This window comes from Oncorhynchus gorbuscha, linkage group LG12 (genome assembly GCF_021184085.1).
Source record: "Oncorhynchus gorbuscha isolate QuinsamMale2020 ecotype Even-year linkage group LG12, OgorEven_v1.0, whole genome shotgun sequence".
In the NCBI taxonomy this organism is placed as follows: Eukaryota; Metazoa; Chordata; class Actinopteri; order Salmoniformes; family Salmonidae; genus Oncorhynchus; species Oncorhynchus gorbuscha.
The window spans coordinates 76,974,787-76,987,565 of record NC_060184.1 but is presented as its reverse complement, the minus strand read 5'-3'; the positions used below and the strand labels follow the sequence as shown (position 1 = coordinate 76,987,565).

The 12,779-nt window shown below is 41.6% G+C and overlaps 1 protein-coding gene across 1 annotated transcript in view; it reads right to left on the bottom strand.

Moving 5' to 3' along the window:
- The window catches only part of LOC123991413 (reversion-inducing cysteine-rich protein with Kazal motifs-like), a 95,644-nt gene extending 93,940 nt beyond the window's left edge, over positions 1 to 1,704 (bottom strand). Inside the window, exon 1 of the mRNA XM_046292989.1 lies at positions 1,485 to 1,704. Coding sequence (XP_046148945.1) covers positions 1,485 to 1,554 — 70 coding nt within the window. The 5' untranslated portion in view covers positions 1,555 to 1,704. The remainder of the gene's footprint in view (positions 1 to 1,484) is intronic.
- Between the last annotated feature and the right edge of the window lie 11,075 nt (positions 1,705 to 12,779).

The window sequence follows — 12,779 nt, the reverse complement described above, 5'->3', positions numbered from 1 at the left end:
CCGGCATAGGCTACAGCTCCATCACCGGTATAGGCTCCAAGCTATGGGCTGGCTACAGCTCCATCACCGGTATAGGCGACAAGCTATGGGCTGGTTACAGCTCCATCACCGGTATAGGCGACAAGCTATGGGCTGGTTACAGCTCCATCACCGGTATAGGCGACAAGCTATGGGCTGGTTACAGCTCCATCACCGGTATAGGCGACAAGCTATGGGCTGGTTACAGCTCCATCACCGATATAGGCTCCAAGCTATGGGCTGGTTACAGCTCCATCACCGGTATAGGCGACAAGCTATGGGCTGGTTACAGCTCCATCACCGGTATAGGCGACAAGCTATGGGCTGGTTACAGCTCCATCACCGGTATAGGCGACAAGCTATGGGCTGGTTACAGCTCCATCACCGGTATAGGCGACAAGCTATGGGCTGGTTACAGCTCCATCACCGATATAGGCGACAAGCTATGGGCTGGTTACAGCTCCATCACCGGTATAGGCGACAAGCTATGGGCTGGTTACAGCTCCATCACCGTTATAGGCTCCAAGCTATGGGCTGGACACAGCTCCATCACCGGTATAGGCTCCAAGCTATGGGCTGGTTACAGCTCCATCACCGGTATAGGCTCCAAGCTATGGGCTGGTTACAGCTCCATCACCGGTATAGGCTCCAAGCTATGGGCTGGTTACAGCTCCATCACCGGTATAGGCGACAAGCTATGGGCTGGTTACAGCTCCATCACCGTTATAGGCTCCAAGCTATGGGCTGGTTACAGCTCCATCACCGGTATAGGCTCCAAGCTATGGGCTGGTTACAGCTCCATCACCGTTATAGGCTCCAAGCTATGGGCTGGTTACAGCTCCATCACCGGTATAGGCTACAAGCTATGGGCTGGTTACAGCTCCATCACCGGTATAGGCTCCAAGCTATGGGCTGGTTACAGCTCCATCACCGATATAGGCTCCAAGCTATGGGCTGGTTACAAGTCCATCACCGGCAAAGCGACCCTCCCAATTTTCGTGATAGAATTGGTAAGAAATTGAGGAAGAAAACCAGCGTGATACAATGTGGAGAAATATGACGGATATCAAGTTCACAATTGAAACCTATATGGAAAGTGACTTAGTGTATTCCCTCCAAAATAAGAGTAAAAACTATATCAATACAAAATAGGCTACCGTTAGAAAACACAAGGTATGGTCCATTCTGTTATTAATAAATATGTACAACGGTTGTTGGTCGCTCATATTGCAAGATGCGGACTGTAGGCTACGCTGTAGGAGTGAATCAAAAAGTCAAACTCAGCGCACTGAATACTTGCGTCCCCTACAATTATTTGTTCTCAGCTAAGCGAACTTTACCATTGTATAGAGCTTGCATGTTTTGAAACAATTACAACCCCTAAGAGCACAACAATGGACTTAAACACAGGACAATTACTGTATGTAACGTTTAGCGAAATAAGAAAAACCCAACAGTAGACTTACCCTGAGTAAGAACCAAATCGTAGAAGTTGAACGCGAGAAGAAAAGTCACTATCTCAAAACACACAAACATCTTATTGAAATCCTAAAGTGCATTGTGAAGGAAAATACAACAAAAACACTGTCGCTTTGATAAAAGCTCCATGAGACCTTCTGCATCCGCGACATCAGCGACTGCGGCTCTCTGGTGATCCGCTCATGTGCAGGCCGAGAACTGTGGATGAGAAAGAGAACTTCTGGCCCTATGGTCACACGCAGAACATACTGGGCATGCGCGGACGGGGTAACGCCCACCGGTCACAAGAGGACCGGGATAACGGTGACATGAGAACAGTATGATAACACCGTTATTAATGCTTTCAGTTGAAATCCACCGACGTCAGTCAATTGGGCTATTTTAGGTCGTCATTGTAAATACCAATTAGTTCTTAAAACTGACTTGCCTAATTAAATAAAGTTTGAATTAAAAAAAATTGTATTTAAAAAATATATAAAAAAATATTTAAAATATAAATAAAATATATATATATATATATATATATATAGAAATATATGCACATCTTTTTGTCATAAAATGTTAACTTTCATGCTTCCACAGACAAACAATTTCAATGTCTTTGTTCATTCACACAGAGTTTTCAACACATTGTTTGATATAAAAGTTTGAAATATAAAGTCATCATGATTCTCCAGCAAAGCAACTGTTTATTCTGCAATACACTATAAAATGGATAACGACATAAAGTAACAATATGTTTGACCATCGAAATCAACGATGACGGCCTATACCTGGGGAAGCAACCATGTCAGCCATATTGAGACAACTGATTAGGGGAGATATAATGAAATATAATACGTTATAATGAAAAACAACAACACTGCATTTAGCATGGTCACCCAGGCGCTCTGCGCTCACAATGGGGCTAATGTTGAGAGGATGAACCATCCTCTGCTACCCTGGCCCCAGGGCTCATATGACTGAACGAAAAGGACTGCCTCAGTTCAGCTGCCTTGCCTGGGTCAAGTCTGCTTAGCTTTGCCATGGGATTCTTCTGACTCTAATAGTTTCCTGCATTTATACACTTTCTGTAGTTAAAAATAAAAAGTCAAATGTTTTTTTTCTTGAATGAAGATATTACGATAGATTAATGTATCAACGTCACGTATTTACACACACACACAACGTTACCTAGTATAAACAATTCCCATTGATGTTTAAATAAAGTTTGATGGAATTCAATTTATGCCACTAAAGGTCACATGACTGCCCCTGACCTGCACTGGGCCCCCACGGAGAGACAGACACAGTGGCAGAGGTGTGATGGACATCAAGAGGCCACAGGGCTGACTCCAGTCCCCTATCATCCTCCCAGCTCTGGGGAGATCGTTCTATTCGTCTGACCTCTGTCGGGGGGTGGGGGGGTTGTCCACCCGTCCTTCATGTACAGATTTGCACTCCGCACCACACAAAAGGGCCTGGGCCTCTCATTGACATGGGCATTAGATGTGACAAAAGCCTGACAAGAGTCCTAACGTGTTCTTTTAAACAGCTCGTTTCCTTTGACCCAGCGCGACGTTACTGCAGTGAAGCCGTCATGGTGGAATGTTACTGATGATGCATTTGTCATGGACAATATGCGGCCTCATCAAATACTCTTATTAACAGCTGCAAACATTTGTCTCCATCTTATGGCAAAATGTGTAGAATTGCAGGCAATTAAATGTTTAACTTCAAAGTTTTCTCTTCACTGAGGAGGGCTGCTAAAATAGGGGGACCCGCGAGCCGCTGTGGCCCCCACCCCCATCAATGTTGCCAATCCCTTATTATTGTTTCATCCACTTCTCACCCCCCCCCCTGCTGCTGCTCCAGCTATGGACATTCCCACCATGGACATTCCCACTATGGACATTCCCTCTGGGACATTCCCACTGTGGACATTCCCACTATGGACATTCCCACTATGGACATTCCCACTATGGACATTCCCACTGTGGACATTCCCACTGTGGACATTCCCACGGTGGACATTCCCACTGTGGACATTCCCACTATGGACATTCCCACGGTGGACATTCCCACTATGGACATTCCCACTATGGACATTCCCACTATGGACATTCCCACTGTTGACATTCCCACTATGGACATTCCCACTATGGACATTCCCACTGTGGACATTTCCACTATGGACATTCCCACGGTGGACATTCCCACTATGGACATTCCCACTATGGACATTCCCACTATGGACATTCCCACTGTGGACATTCCCACTGTGGACATTCCCACTATGGACATTCCCACTGTGGACATTCCCACTATGGACATTCCCACCGTGGACATTCCCACTGTGGACATTCCCACTATGGACATTCCCACTATGGACATTCCCACTGTGGACATTCCCTCTGGGACATTCCCACTGTGGACATTTCCACACTGTGACATTCCCTCTGGACATTCCTATGGACATTCTGTGGACATTCCCACTGTGGACATTCCCACTATGGACATTCCCACTGTGGACATTCCCACTGTGGACATTCCCACTATGGACATTCCCACTGTGGACATTCCCACTGTGGACATTCCCACTGTGGACATTCCCACTATGGACATTCCCACTGTGGACATTCCCACTATGGACATTCCCACTGTGGACATTCCCTCTGCGACATTCCCACTGTGGACATTTCCACTGTGGACATTCCCTCTGGGACATTCCCACGGTGGACATTCCCACGGTGGACATTCCCACTGTGGACATTCCCACTGTGGACATTCCCTCTGCGACATTCCCACCATGGACATTCCCACTATGGACATTCCCACTGTGGACATTCCCACTATGGACATTCCCACTGTGGACATTCCCACTGACATTCCCACTGTGACATTCCCACTGGGACATTCCCTCTGAGACATTCTGTTTGAGTAGTAATCTAAATGTGTTATCACTGCACTTTCAACCAATTAAAGACACAACAAAGTTGAAATGGGAATACATTGTCAAATGTGTGTTTTCACCGCGCTTCATCTAATAGCGGAACCAAATGACCTGGATTGCAGTTGAGAATACATTAAAAGTACATGGTGCAAGTGATCAATGCCGTTGGAGATTCTGTTTGGATATTTGTAATGTGAAGATCTCCACAAAATTGCAACCTTTGCATGCTATCTTGACCATGCACGCTTGCTATGATCCCACAATAAGACTTTTATAGGTACAGTAACCTTAAAATGTGGCCATGTATAAGTTACTAATTTTAAGGTTGAATAAAAACTGTTACTGTTGAAGTCGGAAGTTTACATACACCTTAGCCAAATACATTTAAATTCAGGTTTTTCACAATTTGTGACATTTAATCCTAGTAAAAATTCCCTGTCTTAGGTCAGTTAGGATCACCACTTTATTTTAAGAATGTGAAATGTCAGAATAATAGTTGAGAGAATGATTTATTTCGGCTTTTATTTATTTCATAACATTCCCAGTGGGTCAGAAGTTTACATACACCCAACTTGTGTTTGGTAGCATTGCCTTTAAATTGTTTAACTTGGGTCAAATGTTTCGGGTAGACTTCCACAAGCTTCCCACAATAAGTAGGGTGAATTCCTTCTGACAGACCTGGTGTAACTGAATCAGGTTTGTAGGCCTCCTTGCTCGCACACGCTTTTTCAGTTCTGCCCGCAAATTTTCCATGGGTCTGAGGTCAGGGCTTTGTGACCTATTTGCGACCAAGCTTGAACTTCCTGACGGATGTCTTGAGATGTTGCTTCAATATATCATGATGCCATCTATTTTGTGAAGTGCACCAGTCCCTCCTGCAACAAAGCACCCCCACAACATGATGCCGCCACCCCAGTGCTTCACGGTTGGGATGGTGTTCTTCGGCTTGCAAGCCTCCCCCTTTATGCTACAAACATAACGATGGTCATTATGGCCATACAGTTCTATTTTGTTTCATCAGACCAGAGGACATTTCTCCAAAAAGTATGATATTTGTCCCCATGTGCAGTTGCAAACCGTAGTCTGGCTTTTTATGGCGATTTTGGAGTAATGGCTATTTCCTTGATGAGCGGCCTTTCAAATTATGTCGATATATGCCTCGTTTTGCTGTGGATATAGATACTTTTGTACCTGTTTCCTCCAGCATCTTCACAAGGACCTTTGCTGTTGTTCTGGGATTGACTTGCACTTTTCGCACCAAAGTATGTTCATTTCTAGGAGACAGAACGCGTGTCCTTCCTGATCGGTATGACAGCTGCGTGGTACCATGGTGTTTATACTTGCGTACTATTGTTTGTACAGATGAACGTGGTACCTTCAGGCATTTGGAAATTACTCCCAAGGAGGTGCCAGACATGTGGGGATCTACAATTTGTTTTCTGAGGTCTTGGCTGATTTCTTTTGATTTTCCCACAATGTCAAGCAAAGTGGCACTGAGTTTGAAGGTAGGCCTTGAAATACATCCACAGGGACACCCCCAATTGACTCAAATTATGTCAATTAGCCTATCCAAAGCTTCTAAAGCGTTGACATAATTTTCTGGAATTTTCCAAGCTGTTTAATGCCACAGTCAATTTAGTGTATGTAAACTTCTGAACCACTGGGATTGTGATACAGTGAATTATAAGTGAAATAATCTGTCTGTAAACAATTGTTGGAGAAATTACTCATGTCATGCACAAAGTAGATGTCCTAACCATCTTGCCAAAACTATAGTTTGTTAACAAGAAATTTGTAGTGGTTGAAAGACTGGAGTCATGAAAACTAGTTTAAGTGTATGTAAACTTCAGACTTCAACTGTACATTAGTTTGTAAGGTAGCCTAATTAGCCTGTTGTGACTCGGGGCAGTATTTTCATTTTTGGAAAAAAAATGTTCCCGTAGTAAACGGGATATTTTGTCAGGACAAGATGCTAGAATATGCATATAGTTGACAGCTTAGGATAGAAAACACTAAAGTTTACAAAACTGTAAAAATATTGTCTGTGAGTATAACAAAACTGATGTTTCAGGTGAAAGCCTGAGAAAAATCCAATCCGGAAGTGCCTCATGTTTTGAATGCGATGCGTTCCAATGAGTCCCTATTGAGCAGTGAATGGGCTATCAACCAGATTACTCTTTCTCCGTATTCCCGAAGGTGTCTACAGCATTGTGATGTAGTTTTACGCATTTATGTTGAAGAATAACCGTAATCGGCTACATTGCGCAAGTGGTCACCTGATGCTCCCAGAGAGATTCTCGCATAAAATACAGAGGTAGCCATTACTCCAATCGGTCCTACTGAAAAACGAATTGTCCCGATTGATATATTATCGAATGGATATTTGAAAAACACCGTGAGGATTAATTATAAACAACGTTTGTCATGTTTCTGTCGATATTATGGAGCTAATTTTGAATATTTTTCACAGTTTTTGTGACTGCAATTTTCGGGCGATTTCTCAGCCAAACGTGAAGAACAAACAGAGCTATTTCGCATAAAAAAAAATATATTTTTGGAAAAAAGGAACATTTGCTATCTAACTGGGAGTCTCGTGAGTGAAAACATCCGAAGCTCATCAAAGGTAAACGATTTAATTTGATTGCTTTTCTGATTTCCATGACCAAGTTACCTGCTGCTAGATGGACAAAATGCTATGCTAGGCTATCGATAAACTTACACAAATGCTTGTCTAGCTTTGGCTGTAAAGCATATTTTGTAAATCTGAGATGACAGGGTGATTAACAAAAGGCTAAGCTGTGTTTCAATATATTTCATTTGTGATTTTCATGAATAGGAATATTTTTTAGGAATATTTATGTCCGTTGCGTTATGCTAATTAGTGTCAGGCGATGATTACGCTCCCTCATGTGGGATGGGGAGTCACTACTTTAGGCTTTTTACTGTCTTACAAAAGTGATATCGAATTGTTTTAGATTGACAACGCAACCAAATATCAAGATTTAAAGGAGATGTATCTAGTGCTTGGATAGTTTCATCTGAGACACTAGCTTAATCCTATTCTTTACTTGCATTTTTGGTTTAGTTTGAGACATGAATCCAACACACTTGTGGACAAGTTAAAATTCTATATAGTGTATTGCAAAAGTCATGTTGAATTGTGTTTTGTTGTCAATGCAACGAAATATCAACATTTGAAGGAGATGTATATCTTGTGCCACTGACTTAGTCTGACTTTAATTCCAGTTTGTCTACAAATTAATAATTTATACGTTGGATTCACATCTCTTATCTAAACCCAAAATCTAAGTTAAAGCATAGGACTAAATTAAATGTAAATTTAAATACGTTTGATTTGATTTAGTCCTATTCTTCAACTTCGATTTTTGGTTGAGATGTGAATCAAACATATCAATTATTGACATCATAAATGATCAAATCAACCGAAGTGTGAAACCCTATATCTACACTGTATGTATTGTCTTTTAGTTGAACCCTGGGTTGAACGACTTCCCTAATGTGTGTGATCAATCAACCTGAGGTGTTAAGGGAGAAATGCCTGTCTTTCAGCTCCTCATGGCCTTCTCCAGTATTCAGTCCTCAGTCTCCCCCAGGCAAACCTCCAGACCTTTCACCACCTACCAGACAGTGTTATGATGTACGAGTACTTGCACAGTTCTACCACGATACTATTCCCGAAACACTGTCTGCTTGCCTGGATCTCTGGCGTCCTGTATGGGTGTGAACCAAATCCCCACATGTCTCCATTCCTGAGAAAGCAAACAACAATCATAAAGACGTACTGAGGAAGAAACACAGATGTTTTGTCTGTGCCTTATCCAGGATCAATCCTTTGTGGGTAGCAATAGCAATTGTTTCCCAGTAAATTGCCTTATTTGTTATTCAAGTGTTTGTTTCTTTTTCCGCATATGAGAGGACTGAATGAGATGAGGTCTCGAGTGGTGCTTTAAGAGTACCAGGAGTTTCTAATGCTATTGAATATTTTATACAAAGATACCATAGGCCACCTGTGTCCCACTAGATCTGAGCTTGGTTGCTGTTCAAGTAGGCTACAGACTGTGGCTGGAATAAGAGCTGTACCTCACTCCCTGCGTTCACACAGGCAGCACAATTCTGATTCATACAGGTTGTCCAATTCATATATTTTGGTCCAATTATTGGTCTTTTAACCAGTCAGATCAGATATTTTGCCAAGACTTGGGTAAAAGATCAGAATTGGGCTGCATGTATAAACTCCGCTATATTGTGTGATGCAGACTGACGATGTACCTTGTGGCATAGAAAGTAATAATTAAAGTTATAGTTATGAACAAAATGGAACCAATTCAATCCCTATGGGAGTTTGTATAGCGTTTGTAACTTAAAGGGATAGTTGACCCAAATAACAAAATGACATGTTGATTTGCTTACCCTGTAACCAGGGAAATACAACCAAAGCTGAATGTCATACCTTGTCCATGGACTGGTTACAGGCAGTGGCGTAACTAGAGCTTCTTTTTTTTTACATGGGATGGCAAAGGGGGTTGCCAAGGCTACTTCAGGGAGTCCATAGACCATGACAGAACATTAGTTAGTAACCCTAACCTGGCATCTAAGGAGCATGAACGAATCCTATGATTTCTGATTAGAGGTAGAAGTGATAATTCACTGAACCCAGAGCTCTTCAATGTGGCAGATAGTGTGGTCCATAAGGGTTACTACACTAGAACTCAATGTGGCAGATAGTGTGGTCCATAAGGGTTACTACACTAGAACTCAATGTGGCAGATAGTGTGGTCCATAAGGGTTACTACACTAGAACTCAATGTGGCAGATAGTGTGGTCCAAAAGGGTTACTACACTAGAACTCAATGTGGCAGATAGTGAGGTCCATAAGGGTTACTACACTAGAACTCAATGTGGCAGATAGTGTGGTCCATAAGGGTTACTACACTAGAACTCAATGTGGCAGATAGTGTGGTCCATAAGGGTTACTACACTAGAACTCAATGTGGCAGATAGTGTGGTCCATAAGGGTTACTACACTAGAACTCAATGTGGCAGATAGTGTGGTCCATAAGGGTTACTACACTAGAACTCAATGTGGCAGATAGTGTGGTCCAAAAGGGTTACTACACTAGAACTCAATGTGGCAGATAGTGTGGTCCATAAGGGTTACTACACTAGAACTCAATGTGGCAGATAGTGTGGTCCATAAGGGTTACTTCACTAGAACTCAATGTGGCAGATAGTGTGGTCCAAAAGGGTTACTACACTAGAACTCAATGTGGCAGATAGTGTGGTCCATAAGGGTTACTACACTAGAACTCAATGTGGCAGATAGTGAGGTCCATAAGGGTTACTACACTAGAATTATTTAAGATACTATCAATAGTCAGTGCCTCTACCTCGGGACTGCCGCTCAATTTACTTCTTTCTTTCTTTATCACACAGACAGACAGACAGACAGACAGACAGACAGACAGACAGACAGACAGACAGACAGACAGACAGACAGACAGACAGACAGACAGACAGACAGACAGACAGACAGACAGACAGACAGACAGACAGACAGACAGACAGACAGACAGACAGACAGACAGACAGACAGACAGACAGACAGACAGACAGACAGACAGACAGAGTCTCTTATTCTCTACAGTGAGTGATTCATCAGACAGACAGACAGACAGACAGACAGACAGACAGACAGACAGACAGACAGACAGGACAGACAGACAGACAGACAGACAGACAGACAGACAGACAGACAGACAGACAGAGTCTCTTATTCTCTACAGTGAGTGATTCATCAGACAGACAGACAGACAGACAGACAGACAGACAGACAGACAGACAGACAGACAGACAGACAGACAGACAGACAGACAGACAGACAGACAGAGTCTCTTATTCTCTACAGTGAGTGATTCATCAGACAGACAGACAGACAGACAGACAGACAGACAGACAGACAGACAGACAGACAGACAGACAGACAGACAGACAGACAGACAGACAGACAGACAGACAGACAGACAGACAGACAGACAGACAGACAGACAGACAGACAGACAGACAGACAGACAGACAGACAGACAGACAGACAGACAGACAGACAGACAGACAGACAGACAGACAGACAGGCAGGCAGGCAGGCAGGCAGGCAGGCACACACACACACACACACTGGGTCTATAAGTGTTGAACATCCAAAACATTTTCAGCAGAGGTGAGACCAAGTCACTGTTTTACAAGTCACAATTAAGTCTCAAGTCTTAGCACTCAAGTCCCAAGTCAAGACAGGCAATGCCGAGGCAAATCTCAAGTCAAGACCATCAAGTCTCAAGTCCTAAACTTTGAGTTTCGTGTCCTAAAAAAGTCATAATGTCCTCTTCCTTTTCATATTTAATAATAGTTAGTAATAGTTAGTATATTACATTTACACAAATCATGAATGCTTTATAAATATCTATATACTTATAACTTTCCAAATAAACGTTATATTTCCATGGAAATACATGGGTAGCCATGAGAAAGACCCCCCAATAGTGATCGACTATCGAGGATTGCTATGGGCGATGTAGGCTTGTACGTGTTTTGCAAGTTGCAATTCATTTTTAAATGTTTAATTTAAATGTTACATGTAGCTGTTGGCTATATTAGCCATGACTTTTTGTTATATGTTTGGCTTCAAATGTGTGACATGGGTTGGATATGTTGTATTTCTGTAATTTTCTTGGGGTTTGTATTGCAAGTTGGAATTCATTTTTAAATGTTTAATTTAAATGTTACCCCCTTTTCTCCCCAATTGCCTAGTATCAAATTGTTAGTAGTTACTATCTTGTCTCATCATTACAACTCGTATTTACGGTAGCTTGAGTCGTTGTAGAGACGTGGGTGATTGCCATACCTGTCTCTGTGAAACACAACCCAGATAGGCTGTAATTAGTTTCACTCGTTTGCCAGCTGCACCAATGTTTCAGAGGAAACATTGTGCTTCATTATAAGTCATGAGTAACCTGCACGCCTGCACAGGAGTCGCTCTTCAATGAGACAGAGGAACTACATGGCCAAAGACTCCCTAACCCGGACGACAATAGGCCATTCGCCCCAGACCTCCCGGTGAACTGGCAGGATCAGAGCCTGGGCTCGAATCCAGAGTCTCTGGTGGCACAGCTAGCACTGGAGATCACTACGCGGGAGGAAATCGACAGGTGGGCGGCCGACCCAGATAGTGCAGGAGCCCGCCTGGGATTCCTACAGACTTTATAATACGGAATACTACAGGCTTTATTATAATAGCAGAATACTACAGGCTTTATTATAATAGCAGATTACTACAGACTTTATGATAATAGCATAATACTACAGACTTTATTATAATACAGAATACTACAGACTTTATGATAATACAGAATACTACAGGCTTTATTATAATACAGAATACTACAGACTTTATGATAATAGCAGAATACTACAGACTTTATTATAATAGCAGAATACTACAGACTTTATGATACAGAATACTACAGACTTTGATACAGAATACTACAGACTTTATGATACAGAATACTACAGACTTTATTATAATACAGAATACTACAGGCTTTATTATAATAGCAGATTACTACATACTTTATGATAATACAGAATACTACAGACTTTATTATAATAGTAGATTACTACAGACTTTATTATAATACAGAATACTACAGACTTTATGATAATACAGAATACTACAGACTTTATTACAATACAGAATACTACAGGTTTTATTATAAACAGAATACTACAGGCTTTATTATAATACAGAATACTACAGACTTTATGATACAGAATACTACAGACTTTATGATAATACAGAATACTACAGGCTTTATGATAATAGCAGAATACTACAGACTTTATGATAATACAGTATACTACAGACTTTATGATACAGAATACTACAGGCTTTATGATAATACAGAATACTACAGGCTTTATTACAATACAGAAGACTACAGGTTTTATTATAAACAGAATGCTACAGGCTTTATTATAATACAGAATACTACAGACTTTATGATACAGAATACTACAGACTTTATGATAATACAGAATACTACAGGCTTTATGATATTAGCAGAATACTACAGGCTTTATTATAATACAGAATACTACAGGTTTTATTATAGTACAGAATACTACAGACTTTATGATAATACAGAATACTACAGACTTTATGATACAGCCAGACTTTATGATCCTCTCCTGCACTGTTATGATGTTCAGCTCAGCCAGAGCCTTTATCCTAATGCAGAATACTACAGACTTTATGATAATAGCAGAATACTACAGACTT